We start from the raw sequence: 21104 nt of genomic DNA on the forward strand, positions 1-21104 counted from the left end.
TAAAATAAAAATTGATCCAAAACTATGGCAGGACAGTCAGAGAATTTTATTTCTTGCAGATGCTCTTGGATCCTATTAAAATAGTATATTCTGCAATGGCCAATATTTGTTTTTACCTTCGTAAAAAAAAGTTAATTTAGTTTAGCTGGAAGTGATACATGTAGTTCTCACATCTTCCACTAGATGTCGAAAATTTCAGCTGTAACCGCATGTTTGGTAAACCCTAGTCCTGTATTCAAAGAAATCTACCACCAGGATCCAAGCCCAATGACATACTGTGGTGGCCCCCTCTGGCCGGATCCACTTTTTATTAGCTTCTTATGCCCTTGTTTTTACAGAAAAGGCTTTAAAGATTATGCAAATGACCCTGAGTAGCTCCAGGTTTAATTAACAGCTCTGGAGCTGATGTTTTGTAAAAATAAGGGCATTAGAAGCTAAAAGAAGAGCGGATCCTGTCAGAGGGGGCATACACCAGCATGTCAGAGTGTTCAGTTTACAATCCATTATTTTGGTGGTAATGTCCTTTAAATATATCACAATTGTGCTACATATATGCAACCCTGTGCATGTTCAGGGAAGTTTCAGTTCTTAGCAATTACTCATTTACACACCAAAATTTTCATCTATGTGCTACAGTATGTTATTCCTTCACTTCTAGCACACAAACGCATTCATTTATACAGACCACGAAGAAGGACGTGGTTTCCACAGTTCCTTGTGTGAACCGACTGCAGGAACCACAAAACTCATGCGCTTCAGACAGTCTTTATTGCGATCAACAACAATGACACCAATGGCACTAAGCCGCAAATAACTAAGAGGGGGTCTATTGTTTGCCTTAGCGTGATCAGGAGTAATATTTTATAGGTTGACCCAAAAAATTTTTTAATATGTGACTATATCCAATGTAATCACTTTAAGGTGCACCTGAACTGGGCGCAGGGGCAAGTGACACAAGGGATAAAGACATGAGACTGTCTGTAGCATCTAGTTACGTGAAACGGGACTGTCACCGCCTGGTTTAGACTGGTCTCCGGTGTCTGTATCCATCCACTGCCAGGAGCTTATAGCCCTCCCTCACTACTTTTTAGACTTCTATAACCCATAGGTCAAATCTGCACAGACTTCCGTTTACGGATGCGATCTGGAGCAGGAGAGAGTTTTGTGGGAAAACTGTTCATTTTTCTTAAATTAAATAAATTTAGACCAAGACCACCCTCTGATGTATTTCCATCTGCATTTTGACATCTATATGATCTTTTGATTTGCCCTGCCGAGCCTAATACTACAAAGTACAGTATGTGTATGTATGTGTTATTATGGACTTGTGCCAAAAAATGCATTAATCTCTCTACCTGCTGAAATAGCTCTTAATAGTATCTAGAAAGATTTACAGTCTGAGGATTTGATTTATATCCACCTGACACCATCATTAAAGAGCACATACTTATCCTGATAAATGTACGGAGGCAACTGCAGAATATGAGCCGGTGGAAATGTCTAAAGTCTCTATTATTCAATGGACACATCAGCCATGATGCTACATCGTCCTGCTGTACTGGGATCTACTGCTGCTGAGATGACCCCCATAGTAATGTACAGAAAATAGAAAAATAATCATCTCTGTTCAGAAATGTGAAAAAATCTAAAAGTATCAGAATATTAGTAAAAGCTACATATAGAGCAAGTACGTGATGCTAAAGCATTACACAGTGTTTGATCCTTAGACATGGGGCAGTGTTTAGTAATCACATCTACGTAAGTTGTTTGTAAGTTGCACAATGGTTATAAATGTTAACATTTTTAGAATTCTGGGTGTGCCGATTTTCAGAATTTTTGTATGCTTGCTTTTAGTATCTACACCCCGTTCACAGAAGATACGGAAACAGTTGGACAAAGAGCGCTGAACTCCATCCTCAATGCCGCCATTATGATCAGCGTCATCATTGTCATGACCATCCTGCTGGTGGTCCTCTACAAGTACCGCTGTTATAAGGTGACTGGCGGCTATTACTCTATACACACACGCCATTGCTTTACACTTTGTAATGGGAAACGGCTCAGTTTTGCAGAGCTTTGCCATTTCCAAATTTAGTGTTCATTTCTTAGCTACAGAAGGCAATGAGACTACTGTATATTATCCTGCGCTTCCAGGGAGTGTAATTTCACAGGGGCATCTGAAAATGCACTTTAGTTATGGCAGATCTCTGTAGAAGGCCCCTATTATTGTAAATAATAATAAATCTTTATTTCTGTGGTGCCCTCGTATTCCGCAGCGCTTTACAGATGCGCTCTATATACAATTACAATTAGAATAAGACATCACAGAGAACTAACATTGTCGGTTCAGAATATAGGAATAAGGGCCCTGTTCACAAGAGCTTACATTCAATGGGGAACATGTATCATAGTTTGGTCTTTCAGTGGTGAATTTTTGAGACATTTGGTGGCTCTTTTTTGCACCATTTTTAAGCACCCTAGTCACACCCCACTGTCCCCTATTAAAGGCTTCCAAAGACCAGGGACTTGTAGACAGGCCTCTCTGAGGCATTTTCCTTAAATGATTTAGTATTTTCAGGTTGCAGCAGGATTAATAGAATATTAACCCTATATATAAATTCTTCAAACCTTACAGCATTTTCATCAAAAATTGGAATTGTGCCCTTAGGACCTACTAGGTCTTTAAGATGTAAAATGCTGTAAAACTGCTTTACTAAGGGGGGAAAAAATAGTTTCAAAGGTAATAACAAAAGCTGGTACACAGAAATGAGCCTACAGGTAGAATACAGCTAAACTTTATTGTGCACTGAGCCTTAGACCGCCATGTGGGGCGGGTGAGCGAAGAGCTGGCTCAGAGCAGTTTTGTATCACTGGTAGCACTCCATCAAAGTGTCTGCTCGGAGATGACAATGTGAGTGACAGGATGAAAACAAGTTAATAAGAAGTCCAAGGACGACCCAGGTCACGTTTTAGGAACTCACTCTCCTCTTTGGGATCAGGCATTATGTTCTAATTTTCTGGTGGGAATGAAAGGCATGTCAGATTTAGTTTTACCTCATGACTTCTCTTATACCCCTATGATGCCCTACCCTACCCCGGATGTCCTGCGCTACCCCAGTGGAGTGGGTGACTGAGCATGAGAATGAATGAAAGAAAGGAGCAGCCGAATGCTTGCCGACCTGCCACTCCATCAATAAGGAGAATGGACCCCACTTTTATGAATTGGGGGGGGGGGGGGGTTCCTACAATTGATTAGAAAGTGATTATTTACCATGTGAATAAGGGATGACAATTAAACATGGGATATTCCTTTAAACTGGACTTTTATATCTTTTGTGTCGTGGAGCTTGACACTCGCTCATTTAACAGACTGCTTTAGGGGCATTAACCAATTCACTTTTGGATCCTTCAAGGAAGTAAAATTTAAAATAAAATTGGATATTGGTTGAAAATGTCAATCATAGTAATAGACTTAACTATAACTGTGTCCTATGTGTGAACCCAGTCATAGTCTATTTGGTTTTATCTTACATTTCTAGATGTCTTATCTGTATCTTTGAAATCTACCAATAATTTCTTATGTGACATGTGAAAAACCTGTCAGCGCTCACTGTAAAAATGCAAAGCATCCTCTTGTGTGCAATTTGTTAGATCTTGGACACTTGTTACTTAAGGAATTGAACATCAGATGTTGAATAATTGTTCCAGGTACTTTATCACATGAATGCTCTTGTGTAACACTTGGTAATGTCACGTAGCGGAGAATTATATAAAGAGACCATATGCTTCACAATAATCGTATACCTTTTATGCAATGCTCTCGTGTTCATCCTTGTATAACAAAGGCGAGGCATTGTGTACAATATCTAAGGGGTCCTTGGATGGTGCCGTGTTAGACTGTGAATTAAAGGGAACCTTTAACTTCACCAATATTTCACAAACCAGAAATGAAACCTTATTTTGTACTTATTATTGAATTTATTACCATTCAATGTTGCATCATTCTTCCATAAATCACTTTTATTCCTTTGCTTATTTCCCTTGAGTAAAGTTAAGCATGCAGTCAAGCTCCCTCCACCTCTTTACAGCCGCTTAGCTTTATATCAGCGCTGACGTCACTGTCTTGGTTAAATTCTTGCACATGCCCAGTGCACTGGCTGTGTACGCTTCTGGCCGTGTGCTCTGCCGGTGTTGCACATGTGCCACTACACTGAAAAGTATAGCCAGCCAGCCGTGCTCCACCATGCAATTGCACGCCCAGCACCTAAATAACAGGGACACCGCGCATGTGCAAAATTTCAACCGAACAAAAGAGCAATATCTGCACTGGGAGGGTTATAGGGAGCTGAGCCGCTGTGTACAGACTGAGGGAGATTTGACAGCATGGATGAGCTCCCCTTCCTTGGCTTTATGTTAGTAATTTTTGGGGGGAAGGAGGAGAAAGCAAGTCTTGGGTGCTATGTCATCACCCTTAAACTTTGAAAGAAAAAAAATGCTAGGAAATGTCAAATCATGTTATTCCTCATGTATACAAATTTTTCAGAAAATTTGATTAGCCATTGGCCTTTCCACATCCACCACTTTTCTAAAATATCGCAACAGCCTGAGCTTTTGGCTATTTTTATTATACATCCTGATGTTGGTCTCTCTATATTTTGTCTCTGCAGGTCATTCATGGTTGGCTCATCATTTCGTCTTTGTTGCTACTATTTTTCTTCTCTTTCATCTACTTGGGGTAAGTACACATTACTGAAATAGAACTTACCAATTTTCCTATACATAGTGATTATAGCGGACATGTATCTTGCACCGGACTTCCTTTGATAGCGTATTATATATGGCGCAAGTGCCCGCCCATCCGGGGACGCCTGATACATTAAGAGACTTCGGCATCTTGATGTATCCAGCAGCTGGTTGTGCAGCACATACTTCCAAACCAGGTCCTACCTCTTTGTTGCCGGCTGCGCCCCTTTCCATGCCTTCTTCCCTTAGAGATGGCGTGAAGAGGAAAATGATCGCAATTGCTGGCGTTTCGCTCGCAATTGCAATTATTTCTTGTGGCATAGAACATCTCTTAATGTTCATGTGTTCATTAAGTTCCAAAGTGGCTTGGCTAGCTCTTTACGCCTAGCCCTGGTCCTATCCATTGAGGATGTATTTTAGGTATATCTATAGCATTCAATATTTTGCCTTCCAGGGAAGTATTCAAGACATATAACATTGCCATGGACTACATCACACTAGCCTTGATGATCTGGAATTTTGGAGTAGTGGGTATGATCTGCATTCACTGGAAGGGACCACTCCTCCTACAGCAAGCCTATCTCATCATGATCAGCGCATTGATGGCTTTGGTGTTCATCAAATACCTTCCTGAATGGACGGCCTGGCTTATACTGGCAGTTATATCAGTTTATGGTGAGTGCATTCTTTGTAGTTATAACTGCAGATGTCTGTATGTGCGGCTGAGCACCCTTCCAATAAAGAGCAACAAAATCTCAGTTGGCCATTACAGCTAAAGGAAGCAAATAATGCAGAATGCTCCTTATCTACATGTTCTAAGCTTGCCTTACACATTCCAACATTGCAGAGTGCTCTCCATTGATATAGCGTTATAACCTCTTTTTGATTTTCTTTCAGATCTCATAGCTGTTTTGTGTCCAAAGGGGCCTCTACGTATGCTAGTGGAGACTGCTCAGGAGCGGAATGAGACCCTCTTCCCGGCCTTAATCTACTCTTGTATGTATTCTGTATGAAAGGGGATAATAGTGGTTATTTGCTCCTGACTATTGAGTTAAACTCAAGTCATTTTGCAGTCATCCGAGAATAATTACAGCCACGTGGTTTCTTGTTGATCCTCCGTTGGTTTTGCTATTTACTTTCTTTTCCCATGTCATACATTTATGGACTATGGATATCCCATTGAGCGTCTGTTTCATGGCTGCAGATGAGCTTTCTCTTACTTTCACTTCTGTGAAAGAATTGCTGACTTCTGTCTTTAGAACTTCATTAGAAGTGGATGAAAAGAGCTCTTCACATACCTCAATGCACAGCAGCCAAAGATTGATTAAATTTATTGTGGATCATAGAGTTTGCACCCATATTCCGCGAATATCCCACAAATCGATGAAACAAGGATATTCCCCTTTTAAGGACATAATCGGTCCGTGAACCATGGACCAGGATTCGTCAACTGACCACATTACTGAGGACGGTGCTCAAATATATGAAGTTAAGAGTCTTTTCTTCCCAAGTTACCATCTTGTTCTCTGCACTGTGGTCAGTCTTTGAATAACAGACCTGCAGTGCTTGAAATTCACGTACCGACCGTGGAGCTGGGGACAGGAATCTGCTGATCGTAGGGATATATTTATGCATCGTCGTCATATTTAAGTAAAAACAAATCTTTGAAACAAAGTCCTTTCCCCGATATTGCAGTCGGGCCATGATAGGGGACACTGCACGGTCCATGATTCAAGGGCCGACTATGGTTGTCTATAACTGCCCTAAGCATTCAATTTATATATTATGCCTTACTATACTTTTATGAACTTATGGGATACATTGAGAATGGGGATGATTTTGGCTATACATTAATGACCTTTTCATATCATCTTCAGCTACTATGATTTGGCTCGTGAAGATGGCAGATGGAGATCCTGGATTCATGCAGAGCGGGTCAAAGAATACATCATATAATTCAGAAGGTAGGGGCATGACCTGCTTTTGACACGTGTATTTTGGCAGTACTTGTGTTGTGTTCACCATATACAAGGTCTGTCAGCTATGTCCTTAGTTTGTCAGCTGCTTGTGGTTCAAACAAAGCCTCATTATACTTCAGAAATACAAGACCTTCTAAACAGTTACTTGTCTGACATACCTGACATTGAGATACACTCCTTACAGTTTGCATATTCTAAGAATTATTGCAATGTATTTTTTTTGTTCTCTCCTTTGAATGGAATTGGCCTGCGGTGACATTCTGGAGAGCATGTGATAAAACAATAGATGCAGTGACCTTTACCTGTACTGAGGTTTTGTCTTAAGATGACCAAATGTGTAGTGCGGGAGGCTGTGGTTACCAGTGCTCCACAAAAAAATATGGTCATGGAAATTTCTTATAAAGATTCTCTCTAGTTTTCCCAAAATTCTGTCTAGTACATGTTTCAGATGAGAGCCTCTGTGTGGGCAATATTCCATTTTATGACCCTGTGTTCATAGTGTTTTCTCTATGTATCTCACAGCATCGGTAGAGTCAGGGGGTAACCCTACAACACCAGATAACGGAGGGTTTGACACAGATTGGGAAGAACAAAGAGATGCCCGAATTGGCCCAATTAACTCTACTCCTGAGTCAAGAGCGGCTGTGCAAGCTCTGCCAAGTAACGCACCTCCAAGTGAAGATCCTGAAGAACGTAAGTGACAAAAATGCATGCAGTATCTTAAAAGAAATCTACCTTCAGCATGATAAACCATGGACACTTACTCATGGATCCAGGCACCGTGATTGTGATAATCTTATGTTTGTTATCCATGGCATCCTCCTTTCTAAAATCAATTTGTTAAATTATGCTAATAAGCCCAAAGTGCTCGTGTGGGTGTTACCAGTGCCCCTCTGTGTCCTAGAGAAACAGATATAGCTGAAAGCTGGGGAGTGGGCCCCCTAAAGTCCTGGGGTCCAGATCCACTGCACTCTTTGCCCCCTGGTAGTTAAGTCTCTGCTCTCTAGTAAAGGGATTGGTAAAGTCGCTGGATTAAACAGGCAGCAAAGGAAAGGAGGTGCAGTATATGGAAGTTTCAAAAAAGGCACATACTTTCATTTTTGAAAGAGAAAAAGGTAAATGTCCGGTCTGCTCACCCAATCACCTGCACTCGCCTCCAAGACAAAGAGTCCATGCAGTGGTGCACGCCTTCTTGTCCTCGACTCCATGTCCAAAAATGCAAAAATGAAGTAAGAAGCGGCACTCAAGATATCCACACTGCAGCTGTCCTGTTCGAGGCTTAATCTTAATCATAAGACGCTATAATCGTCCATACTTTGTCTATATATGTTGTACCCCACGTTTTGTTAAGTAAAGACAAGCCTCGAACAGGGCAGCTGCAGTGTGGATATCTTGAGTGCTGCTTCTTACTTCATTTTTGCATTTTTTTTTTATACTTTCATTTTTAGTTGATGTTTGGGAATTTTAGGGATTGTTACTTGTTAAGGGTTTGCAAGGACATCGCAGAATTGTAGTTCACTTTAAGTCACCAGACTGGGAAAAGTGTTGAACCATTTATTGTGATTGATAGGTGTAGTTGTGGGTATAGTCTGATCAGTGTGTGTGTGCACATACTCCATGTTAAGACTAGGCAAGTGGGAGCAGGATATAAAATGGTGATATACACATTAGGATTTACGACAGCAGAGGTAAATTTTGGGCATCTCGAGCATGACGACTATTGTGACTTCACATTGTTCTGGATTCCCTATTGTCCTGTTACAACCTGTCATTATACCATGGTTACAGTATCTACAATAAGAGCCTGATATTGCTGGTTCAAGCACTAGGGGACACATACATAGCTGTCGTCTTCAGACCAGGAGCCCACACCCAAGTTTGCTACGAAGCAAATCTGTCTAATATGATTAGTGCTCCCAGGCGTGTGCTGTTACAGGACACATATTTTATCACAACTCGTTCCTATAGGCGATGTAATGAGATTCTTCATGGGCTGTCTCTTAGCCCGCAGCACATTTTGCAGGAATGTGTAGAAGGTCTGAGTGAACGCAGGACAGACACATACCTATTCTGTGTTACCGTGCAGATGTCCCATGGCTTTATGACTAAAGAACAGCTTAAGGGCTATACTGTATAAATTCTCCAATATTTCGCTCAATCTCCGTTTATTGTCTGCGTTCCCTCAGCTGCACTTATGTGGCGGCTATGCTGGGGCTATGACCTTCATCTGTATACTTTATATAAGTTTCAGGTATATGAAGAACCTCTAACATTACAATCCAGAATTGTATAAGTAGCAGTTACCATATAGGAGGTGGCCACTGCTTATTAGATAGATTTTTGGGCCATTGTCTATGCTATGTTATTTCTTCTCCCCCCTTTACTATAACTTGGAAGAAAGGGCACAATGACCTTTCATACTGGTGAAGACTCATCTCCCTGCGGCTTTGTATGTGTCCTGTCAATTTGCTCATCACAGATACTTAAAAAAAAAAAGGCCACAGACCTCCTCTGCAAGATGCCAAAGATTCTTGCAAGTTCCTCCAATGCTTTGGGATCTTGCAGTCCTATCTACTTTATATTGACTTGGAAATCTCTGAAAGTAACCCTATTCTCTAATAGCAGAGGTCCCCATAAATGGTAAGTGCCAAAGAGTTTCAAACATCTGTACATACACTTGCATACAAGGGGTATTTCGGTAACATCAAGGAAACACAGCTGATCAGTGGAGTGGGACCCCCACAGATCACAATGAATATGGTCACAGAGATAAAGAGTTCAGCGGACAAATGTTTGACCTATTTTTTGGGCGGTCCTAGGGATTTCTCAACCTTGGGAGTCACCGAACAGCAAGCTATCTCCTGCTTAGTGGCAGGAAGTGCCTGTGTCTGAACTCATCTTGTAATGGATGGGGGAGGGACAGGAGGCAGACGGCACACTGCAGTGTGCAGAAAAGAGAAGCTATTCATGAGACCATGCCTGACCATAATAAGAAGACTTATGGTCTGATCCCAGGGCCACCAAAACTGCATGTATCACAACAGATATAGACCGGCTGGAATTAGATCTGTGAAATGCTTAATTTTTTGTTAATAACTGTGAATTAGAATTTGTGTTATTTTGTTATCCTGAGTATATTTAAGAATCTTGTCTTGTAGTGGGAATATCTCTTTAAGGCTACATGCACACTGTCGTTGCCCGCCGTACCGTAGCACACGGCAGCGCCCGGGGAGAGGAGAAGGAGGTGAGTGCTGCTCACCCCCGCCCCTCTCCATAGGAACATATGGCGCACGGCGCCGTAACACGGGAAAAGATAGGTCATGTCCTATCTTTTCCTGGGCTACGGAGCGGTGCGGTCCCGTACGGTGCCGTGAGCGCATAGAAATGTATGGGGGACGTATGTCGGCCGTATATACATACGTCCCCCATACATGTGTGTGAATGTAGTCTAAGCCTGCAAAGACAGTCTTCTCTAATAATAAAAAAAGCTTTATTTCTATAGCACCATCATATTCCACAGCGTGGAAGACATAACAGACGAATAACATCATCAGATGAAACTATTGCAGCGAGGGCCCTGCTCATCAGATTTTTGAGCCTGACTTCGAAGCTTTGAATGCACTTTGCTTCAGTAACATCTGTTTGGAGCTGACACTCCTCCTACAACTTCTCTGTTAGTTGGTGTGAATGTGCAGCTGTAAAGGATTTGGCAGGGTCTTGAGAAAATGTTCTTTTATGAAGCATTGAGCAAATACAGTAAATGAGAAAAACTTTTTCGTTATCACTGTTTTAATTTTTTGTAGGTGGTGTGAAACTTGGACTTGGAGACTTCATCTTTTACAGCGTCCTTGTAGGAAAAGCTTCAGCCACAGCCAGCGGAGACTGGAATACCACCCTGGCTTGTTTTGTTGCCATACTGATTGTAAGAAACTCATCATTTCACCTTTCTTTTACTCATCCTGGTTTATTTTTCCTATATCAGTATGTGTGTATGTGTATATATGTATATATACGCTGACTCCACCTCGAAGTGCACTTCTTCAAAGGGAACTACAACGTTGGCTAATGAAGTTTTAAATATAGTTTGGTTTTAATCACATGTAAATGGTTTGTAGCAGCCGGTGTAGAGAAAATAACATTAACACCGGTAAGAGATAGTATCATGGGAGATGGCAGGCCCCCCGTTTATAGCGTAGAATAGTGGGCTCGATGGTTGCACCTTATCAGGTTCCTTTATCTCTCAGCTGTCAGTGGATACAGGACAGTAAGCGGATTTATACAAACTGTTTAATTAAGGAAGAAAGGATGAGAGAAAAAGGACATAGTGAACTTTCTAATATATTTTATATGTTCCTATCATAACTGATTCGACATGCTTTGTGCAGCGCTGCGTAATCTGTAGGCGCCATATAAATAATTATCTGCATTATTCGTGTATGCAAAGGTTAATCGCTCTTTTACCCCTTCACTACTGCCATATGGCGATATACGTCCTATTTGGACGTTCCCCGTGCAGATACCACATATATACATGTCAAGTCAGTGTCCCTCTTTAAACTCTCATATCTCTTTTACAGTGACCCCTAGAAACACAATTGTGTAGTAGGGAGAAGAATTCCCCTTGTTAAAGTTGCAGAGAAAATGTATTTTATTTTTTTTATTCAGATCTCTATTCCTGACTGTAACTATAACTATGGATATCTTTGGTTCTCTTTCACAAAGATACAATGCTGACATGATATTAAAGGCCAGATCTCCACTTTAATAGGACACCAGAATTGTGTTTCTAGGTGCCACGGTTCAGAAAATATGACCGCATAAAGTGATCCCCCTCCCGTCTGTCAGCCACTGGTAGAAAGCAGGCGGAGCTGCAGAAGACACTTTGCAAATGTACATGCACCCTCTGCCTCTGAACCTGTAAAATGGTGATGGAGTGACAGTGTATATATTTCTAACATTCTATCAGGTTAAAGTCTCACATGTCATGAAAAAAGAGAAAATAGTTATTATATGTAATGTGGTTCCATAGATATCGGAAATGCACCATTGACCTTCAGTTATGATGGAGTCAAGTAATGCCCAATGTTTCTTCCTTTCCCAGAACTAAACTACTTCCATAATGCTTTATTCCAGACCCCTCCAATCTAAGGGGCAGAACTCTGAGTAGGTGAGGTCTAAACCTGGTGTATAATATTAATCCATGATGTTGTTTTTCCAGGGCCTGTGCCTTACCCTGCTCCTTCTTGCCATCTTCAAGAAGGCTTTGCCTGCACTTCCCATCTCCATCACATTCGGACTTGTATTCTACTTTGCTACAGACAACCTAGTGCGGCCTTTCATGGATCAGTTGGCATTCCATCAATTTTATATTTAACCTCCGGACAATTTTAATTGCTTTGGACTTTGTTCCCTTTATTGTGACTGTTCATGGATGCTTGGAAGACAAGGAATTGGATTGTCCTACCGAGATGAGAAGCTTTTGGCAGGTTACTATTGGGCTGAGGAGGCATCGGACCTGTGTTCAGTTTATATGACTGCTTTTGGACTGTTTTCTTGCAGTTACGAATCTTTGATCTAAGGCGGCCAAAGTTTTCCAGAATCGTAGAATTCCTCTACCAGCAAAAAAAAACAAAAAAATTCAAGGAGTTTCTCAAGGTGACACTGAATTCTTTCCTATGTAACGTGAAAAGTGAGAGACTTTTTTTTTTGCAGCAACAACATAAAAGGGAAGACCAAAGAATGGTTAAACGGTGCGAATACCAGTACGAGGTTGTATTTTTTCTTTCCATCCGCCGCTATAAAAGAAGTATGAAGCAATACTCACTGGAACAAATGTGATCTTTCTGTGATAACACTAGTAGAGGACGCCGAGGCTTTAAAGTCAACACATGACATTACTATTTTTCATGAAATTTCAATGTATTTTCTGTTCTTAATGTTCTTAAACTGTTCTTAAACTTGCGTCACCCTACAGCGCAGTGGGGGAGAAAATATCAAGAGAGGCATTGCTTTTTTTTTCTTCTTACCTTTTCTGTTGTTTCTAGTTCTTGTTATGCTTTTCCTTGGTGCATAGTCACTTGTGATATCCATGACCAAGGCTTTGCTATACAGGATTATGGCATCTCAGCAACATGGATGGCACGAGTTTATTATCATCCCCTTGTGTTGAAGAAGCCTTCGGTGGGGGACGGTTCATATGTGGACGTCATATGTGAATAGTCATACTTTACTCTTAAACCTCTTTAAAACTACTGTTTGCTTTTTATTAACCTGTCCCTTTAAGAAGTGTCACACTGGAGAAGAGACTGCCATTAAAGGACATCTACCACCAGGATGAAGGATTGTAAACCAAGCACACTGACGTACTAGGGTGCACCCCCTTTGGCAGGATCTGCTCTTCTATTAGCTTCTTAAGACCTTGTTATTACAATAAAGGCTTTAAAACTTACCGTATTTTCCGGGCCATTAGGCGCACCGGAATATAAGGCGCAACAGTCCGATGCGCCTTATATATGTAATAATTCCATATATAAGGCGCATCGGACTATAAGGCGCAGGTCCGGGGGCGGAGCGGAGACCCGACGCGACGCCGAGAAGAGACGCGGAACGCGGGGAAGGTGAGGGGGAGGTGGAGAATGGCATACTTACATAGGTCCCCGCTACCGGAGACAGCAGATCTCCAGCGGGAACTGCAGACCGACGCGGCAGAAGTTGTTTGTGCCGCGTGGTCTGCAGTTCCCGCTGGAGATCTGCTGTCTCCGGTAGCGGGGACCTATGTAAGTAGGGTCCGCTGCCCTCATATAGGGCGCACCGGACTATAAGGCGCACTTTGGATTTCCAAGGAAATCCAAGGCTTTTAAGTGCGCCTTATAGTCCGGAAAATACGGTATGCAACTGTGCCCGAGGGGCTCCAAGTTCCATTAACATCTATGGAGCTCAGAGTCCATCAGGCTAATTTGAATAATTTTTAAAGCCTTTTTTTTTTTTTAAACTCTGGGCATAAGAAGCTAAAAGAAGAACAGACCCTGCCAGTGGGGGCACACACCAGTATGTCTTTTTGCTTGGTTTACAATCCTTCATCCTGGTGGTAGATGTCATTTAAATAGGATTTTTGAAAAGGGAGAAAATCAGTAACAAAACATATGTGTTTACATGAGATTATTAAAGTGTTAAATTAAGAAAACAAAGAACACTGTATAATAGACTGCTAATACCTCCCCTTCCTTAAAGGGGTTGTCCGAGAGCATTAAAAAATTGGTGTCCTGGAGGGGGCTAGATAAAAAAATGAACATTTAATTACCTCCGTGGTCCCTCCCGTCGTCCCGCGCTGCCATCTCTCCGGTCCATGTAAACAAAGGGATAAGGAAGACGCACTGCGTTTGGCTTTTTTTCTATAGAAGTTCAGTCATAACCAAGTTATTGACATTACATCAATAATATTACAGGCTTTTTCTTTTTTTCCAACTTTGAACCATCACCAAAACTTTGTTGTTGCTCCCAAGTCCAGAAAGGCTTTGTCTGGCTGCACAATGTATACTTACAGCCTTTCGGGGTTACTTTGGTGTAATCTTTGTGTTGGGACTACTTGTTTAGGAACATTCCAAATAGCTGATGTGAATCTGGAATGTATGGAACATTATTGGAGCAGACATCTTTCAACCAGCGATATTGTTGGAGAGTTGTCTAAAAAATTGTAAGATTAACCTTGTGTATCCCTTTCTCCTTGTACGTCACTGATTAGGGAATGAACAAACCTTTGGGGAGGATGTAGATGTCAAGCAGTATATACGTGTAATTAAACATGGACCTGTGTTTTGTTCTACATGCTTGAGGCCATTTTGTTTATATATTCGTTCAGATTTAATAAAAAGATGGTTTACAATAAATCTGTTGGTTTTCTTTTTGTCGGACCACGGAACGTCAGAGCTCATTTACTTCAGTAGAGAATGAGCCATAAAAGGTTATTAGGCTATTACTGTAGTTAATTTTTCAGAGACATTGAAAATTTAATGGTATTTCGTAGAAAGTATTGGTTGTATTCACTTTAATTATTCAATTAACAATTCAAGAACAATTAGTTTACAAGGTAAAGATCCTTAACTAGAGATAAGTGGTCCCAAACTTTAGGTTTTGCGTCCTTCGTTGTGCAGCTCTGCCTAACCCGGACATAACAAAAAATTGTGAGGCAGGGCGATTGCTCATGGACAGTTAGAGATCACATGACCCTCCACCTGCAGCCATTTTATGGACAGGAATCTCTGGCTGATGAGGTAAAAGACAGGAGGCTTCACTTTACATATCAAGAAAGCGGAGCAGAACTATTACTAGACGTATATGGGTAAATTACCAAATATCCTGCCCCCCACACTTACACACACATTACAAAAAACATGAGGTAAAGTGGCCAACCCCTTTAATGATGAGGCCAGAAAAGACTTTGACAGGGCATTTTAGCTTATTTTTGGACATACTGGTTTAACCCCTTAATGGCTTTGTCTTCCTGACACAGACCTTTTTTTCAAATCAAACAAGAGTCACATTACGTGGTTATACATTTAGAACCCTCTGACATATGCAGGTAATTTAGAGACGGTTTTCTCGTGGCACATTGTACTTCTTGTTAGGCCTCATTCGGACCAGCCGCATATACATCCCCATAGACGGCTATGGCGGCCCGGCGGCTCTATCTTTCCCCTTGTGTGCAGCCGTGCGCTGCTGTTCTCTATGGAGGGAGGTGGGGTCACCCCCTCTCCAGAGCATGGCGGTATGCCCCTGTGTGAATTGTACCCTTAGTTGAGAATTTTGTGTTTTTTTAATTAAAAAAAAAACAGATTTTCTGCTTTTCCAACAGTCCTACCACCAAAATAGCTAACGCTAACTAACGTTACGAACTTACAGACGGACCTCTTTTGACCAATGTGACCTCTGGTGAAGCTCTCTGGATGACTAAGAGCGGGATTACACTCGAAACTCGAAGCTTTATGCGCACTGATTCATGATGCTTTTAATAAGTAATAAATAAAGATTGACACGTTTTTAAGAGGATGTGTTTTTCCTTAATTCCATGCAAGTTCTCAATGATCAGCTGGGAGGTGTCTGTAATGAAGCTTTATTGATAATCCTTGTTCCCACAACAGCCAAACATTAAATTTGTCACTGGGAAAAAAAGCCAATTTATCTGGAGTTACAATTATAAAATACACAGTTTTCACTTGCATACAGATTCAACTTAATAACAAACCTAAAGAACCTATCTTGTATGTAACCCAGGGACTGCAAGTACCCCATATGTGGCACACACCATACTGTGCCATGTAGATCTACATAGTCACATTGTGCCTATGTCCTGCGATTTTTATTTTAAAATTCTTATTGAATTAAAATTTTTATTTAATTTTTTTTGCAATGTGGACATATGAGGGCTTATTTTTTGTGGGATGAGTTACGCTTTACAGTTATTTATTCATTGTTTGGGCATCTATAGCTGAGATTATTAACTTTCTTGGTTGAGGAATCAAAAAAAAATATCATCCCTTTTTTTTTTTTTTTTTTTTTAGGATTTTTAGCATTTTTTGGGTTTAACTGTACCATAAAAGTAATATGTTATCTTTTATTCCATGGGTAACTACGATTACAGTGATGTACTTATTTATGCAGGCAGTCCCCAGGTTACGTACGAGATAGGTTCCATAGGTTTGTTCTAGAGTTGAATTTGTATGTAAGTCTAAACTGTATAATTAAATTATTTTTTTTTTTGCCCCAGTGACAATTGGAGTTTCAAAATTTTTTGCTGTAATAGGAGCAAGGATTATCAATAAAGCTTCATTACAGACCCCTTACAGCTGATCATTGCAGTCTGGGACTATAGTAACATCCAGAGACTTCACCAGAGGTCACAGGGGGCAGAGGGGTCCATCTTTAACTAGGGGTCGTCTGTAAGTCGGGTGTCCTTTAAGTGCCTATAAATAATTTGGTTTTCCTTATTTTCCAATACCTTCTGTATTTTTTGGCCTGACGAGGTCTCTTCTTTTCAAATGATTTTGGGGGATTGTACTTTTCTTTGATCACATTTTAGAACATGTTTTGAAAAGGGATTTAATAAAAAAAATAATTTTTGTGGTCATTTTTATGGCCTTCAACATACATGTCCGATAGTGCTCCAAATATGCTTGACCGCAACGTCTTAACGGTTTCTGATAAACCAGAAACACTCATAGATCCAGGAACTGTGATTGTGGTAATCATCTTATATGTGTTGTCCATGGCCTCCTTTATTATGCTAATGAGTCTGAAGGGCTTTGGGGATGTTACCAGAGCCCTTTCTTGCTGTGGCTTTACAGGTTGTTACGCTGCTCCATGTTACAAATGATTTGCCATGAAGCCTGATGGACGAAAAAGCTGAGATTACAGCTTTATTCACAGACTTTCTAATGACAGACGTGGTTAAGTTGGACTCTGCTCGGTTATGGTGGCACAGGCTTCAGCTGTGGCCTAGATGTGGACAGCAGGATCCCTGTAACCGCATCATGCAGCTAAAAGAAACTGAAGGACTATGTATAGAAACATGACCGTGGTCAAAGGCTGAATTTTTGTTTTTGCCTTGTGTAACCTTTGCAGAGGAGAGTAGGACGGCCAACGGCAACCACCAACCTCCAGAACAGGTTCAGCTGCTGTACACATACATTTTACTTGGGGGTAAAAGATGGAACTTGAACGTCCACCTTACTCCAGCGCTTACATTTTCTCCAGCCCTGTCCAGTACTGTCTAGAGAAAATCTCCAGATATAATGGAGACATTCAACAAATCTCTTGAGAGGAAAAGAAAACCCCTTGGGACTTGGCAGAGGTCAGACCTGAATCTACATATTAATGTAGCCTCATCGCTGGCTGCTGATCCGGTTGGACAGCAATGGTGTAGGTGAACAAGTTATTTTCGGTGGGTAGCACACCCCCGCATTTACTTCTATGCGCTCATTCACATGGATTCCACAGCCCAGTCTGTCCAGCACATGGGTCCGTTTCCATCGATTGAGTATGTTTGTGTGCAGCCAGCCTCGGGGTTGTAACGATCCATTGCCCTGAGTGATGGAAAGGCTAGCTCCACCACTGACTATGCCCAGGGTAACTTCAAGGATTGCATCTACCACATTCCAGCTCTAAGGCATCTTGAATAGTTACCAATGCACTCATTATTTTAAACTGGGTTTTCTGCCTTTTACATACTGTAAATATCACACATGTAACCCCACTTTAGGGTTTATTATTTCAATTTTTGTACTTTGTTGGATCAGTGTCCCTAAACATATTTTTTTTCCTGCTATTGAGGTCTAGACTATTTCATAACCTGGCCATAATATAATGAAAAAATTTTTACTTGCCGTTTTATTAGATTTATTTTTACCCTTTTAAATGTATTATATAATCAAAATCAACCATGAGAAATCAGTGGCACTTACTCATAGATACGGGCACTGTGACTTCTTACGTTAATAATAATAATTCTTTATTTATATAGCGCCCACAGATTACGCAGCGCTGCACAATGCATGAAAAATTAGTCCCTGTCCAATCTAAATAACCTAACAGTATGTTTTGGAGTGTCGGAGGAAACCCACGCAAACACGGAGAGAACATACAAACTCAGATGTTGACCTGAGTGGGATTCGAACCCAGGACCCCAGCACTGCAAGGCAGAAGTGCTACCCACTCAGCCACCGTGCCGCCCTCGTTATCCATGGCTGCCTTCCTTCTAAAATCAACATTTACAAATATGCTAAAAATTCAGAAGGGCTCTGGGGGCGTTACCAGAGCCCCTCTATGCTTTAGCTTCACCTAGTGATACACTGTGCAGGAAAACTTACCCCTTCCACTGTGTGCCGAAACATCCTCTGCTGTAGTAAGATGGGAAGACTGTGTAACAGCCTGTGAAGCTACGTCATGGAGAAGCTCTGGTTTTATGGCGTACCTTGTGGTGTATAGTATATATTTTCATCTAATAGAAACAACCAGATCACAATGAACAAGAAGAGTACCCCAACTTGTGAATAGTTAGTAAATAAAACAAAGTGTGTATGGACATTATGGTAAGTCATTGTATATTGCAGATCAAGATCTTAAAGGGGTTAGCCCTATTAGACATGAATCTGTATTTATATGTACCTGTGTCTTTGCCTCCTTGGAAAGCTTCAGCCTTTCCCTGTTCTCCCCATGCTAACCTCTAAATACACACAGCTTCCTCTAACTGCTCTAGATCATCCTCGTGGAATCACCCGCTGTTTTTCTATCTTCACCGTTGATCCTCACCGACAGATGGGAAGTGGGGAGGGAGCATGATGAGTCATCATCTGCTGCTACATCTCCTCCTATTCATCCGTGCTCTCAGATGTAAACAAAGAATCACAGAGAATCTGCACACAGTACAAAAGTGAGTAGCAGTACTGCTAAATGAAATGATGAACAATCGGGGATAATCTACAAGTCAGTAAAGGCACATCATCAACTAATGTAAAAGAGTGGCCAACCCTGTTAAATAAAAAGGAGCCGCTTAACTCCTACTCATTTAAGTATCTGGAATGGTCACAAGAACAGAACTGTACTAGAAACCCTATTATCTCGCTTAGGTCTGGCACTTGAGGATGACAGAATTAGTAGACTGTGAGGGCGCCAAAAGTGTGAGACACACAATTAAATGATATCTATCACCTTTCCCACTGTTAAACCGGAAAACCCATTTAATTATTTTACTTTTACAGCAAACAAATCAAATTGAAAATCTTTATGCTGATGATACCCAGCTATATACTTCTTGGGGTTGTGCTGAACTTAGACCTCTCCTTTGCCCCACATCTTCAACCTCTTGCTCCCTCTTGCCACATGCATCTCAGAAACCTCTCCAGAATCCGACCATTTCTGACAATTAAAACATCTAAAACACTAATTGTTGCTCTGATTCACTCCCATCTTTTACTGTAACTCTCTACTAATCGGTCTTCCACTCACTGAACTCTCTCCTCTCCAATCTATTCTTAATGCAGGAGCCAGACTTGTCTATCAGACCAAACGCTACACGGATGCCTCCAGTCTGTGCCAATCGCTGCACTGGTTGCCCATCTCCCTTCGAATACATTTTAAATTTGTATATATGATGGTGGCTGATGACTGGTTCAAGCAGCAGCATTTTTTATTTATTAAATTATTATTTATTCCATTATAAAAAAAAAATGTCTGGACTATTATATAAGGATCTTATATAGAGATGAGCGAACATGCTCGTCCGAGCTTGATGCTCGGTCGAGCATTAGCGTACTCGTAACTGCTCGTTGCTCGGACGAATACTTCGCCCGCTCGAGAAAATGGCAGCTCCCGCCGTTTTGCTTTTTGGCGGCCAGAAACAGAGCCAATCACAAGCCAGGAGACTCTGCACTCCACCCAGCATGACGTGGTACCCTTACACGTCGATAGCAGTGGTTGGCTGGCCAGATCAGGTGACCCTGGGATAGACTAGCCGCTGCCCGCGCTGCTCGGATCATTCTGTGTCTGGATGCCGCTAGGGAGAGAGCTGCTGCTGGTCAGGGAAAGCGTTAGGGTGTTCTATTAGCTTACTGTTAGGCAGGAGTGATTCTCCAAGAACCCAACAGCCCTTCTTAGGGCTACAATAACGTTCTACTTTTTTTTTTTTTTATTTGCATCTAGTACCATTTTGTGAGGAATTAGCAGGGGGACTTGCTACCGTTGTGTTTAGCTCTTAGTGGCACACATATCCACCTCAAACACCAAAGTGGGAAAATTTAGTAGGGGTTGGATTTCAATTAGGCACAGTCTGCCATTTGTCCTTTTTTATTTTACGTTTATTTTGTTTAATAACTCAGTGTCATCTCATCTGGCATATTAGTGTGCTTTCATACTTGGCTAGAAAATAGCCATAGGAGAATCCAAACGGCTTACTTGCGCCTACAGTAGCGTTATATATTTGATTTCTGGTTGATCTGCTGGTGGCTGTACTTGCTGCAGTGCATCTACTAGCCAATTGTGAGCAATTTGTAGTGAGACTTGCGACCGCTGTGTTTTGCGCTTAGTGACGCACATATCCATTGCAAAGACCGAAGTGGGAAAATTTAGTAGGGGTTGGATTTCAATTAGGCACAGTCTGCCATTTGTCCTTTTTTATTTTACGTTTATTTTGTTTAATAACTCAGTGTCATCTCATCTGGCATATTAGTGTGCTTTCATACTTGGCTAGAAAATAGCCATAGGAGAATCCAAACGGCTTACTTGCGCCTACAGTAGCGTTATATATTTGATTTCTGGTTGATCTGCTGGTGGCTGTACTTGCTGCAGTGCATCTACTAGCCAATTGTGAGCAATTTGTAGTGAGACTTGCGA

General features: G+C 41.3%; 1 protein-coding gene across 3 annotated transcripts in view; it reads left to right on the plus strand.

The window, feature by feature from the left end:
• Positions 1-12429, plus strand: part of PSEN1 (presenilin 1) — a 28512-nt gene extending 16083 nt beyond the window's left edge. For all 3 annotated transcript variants that reach the window (XM_072115635.1, XM_072115634.1, XM_072115633.1), the window contains 8 exons: positions 1855-1996; positions 4668-4735; positions 5198-5418; positions 5641-5739; positions 6621-6707; positions 7245-7415; positions 10526-10644; positions 11941-12429. In XM_072115635.1, the coding sequence (XP_071971736.1) occupies positions 1855-1996; positions 4668-4735; positions 5198-5418; positions 5641-5739; positions 6621-6707; positions 7245-7415; positions 10526-10644; positions 11941-12096 (1063 nt within the window). In that variant the 3' untranslated portion in view covers positions 12097-12429. The remainder of the gene's footprint in view (positions 1-1854; positions 1997-4667; positions 4736-5197; positions 5419-5640; positions 5740-6620; positions 6708-7244; positions 7416-10525; positions 10645-11940) is intronic.
• Positions 12430-21104: the final 8675 nt, after the last annotated feature.

This window comes from Engystomops pustulosus, chromosome 7, assembly GCF_040894005.1.
Source record: "Engystomops pustulosus chromosome 7, aEngPut4.maternal, whole genome shotgun sequence".
NCBI lineage: Eukaryota > Metazoa > Chordata > Amphibia > Anura > Leptodactylidae > Engystomops > Engystomops pustulosus.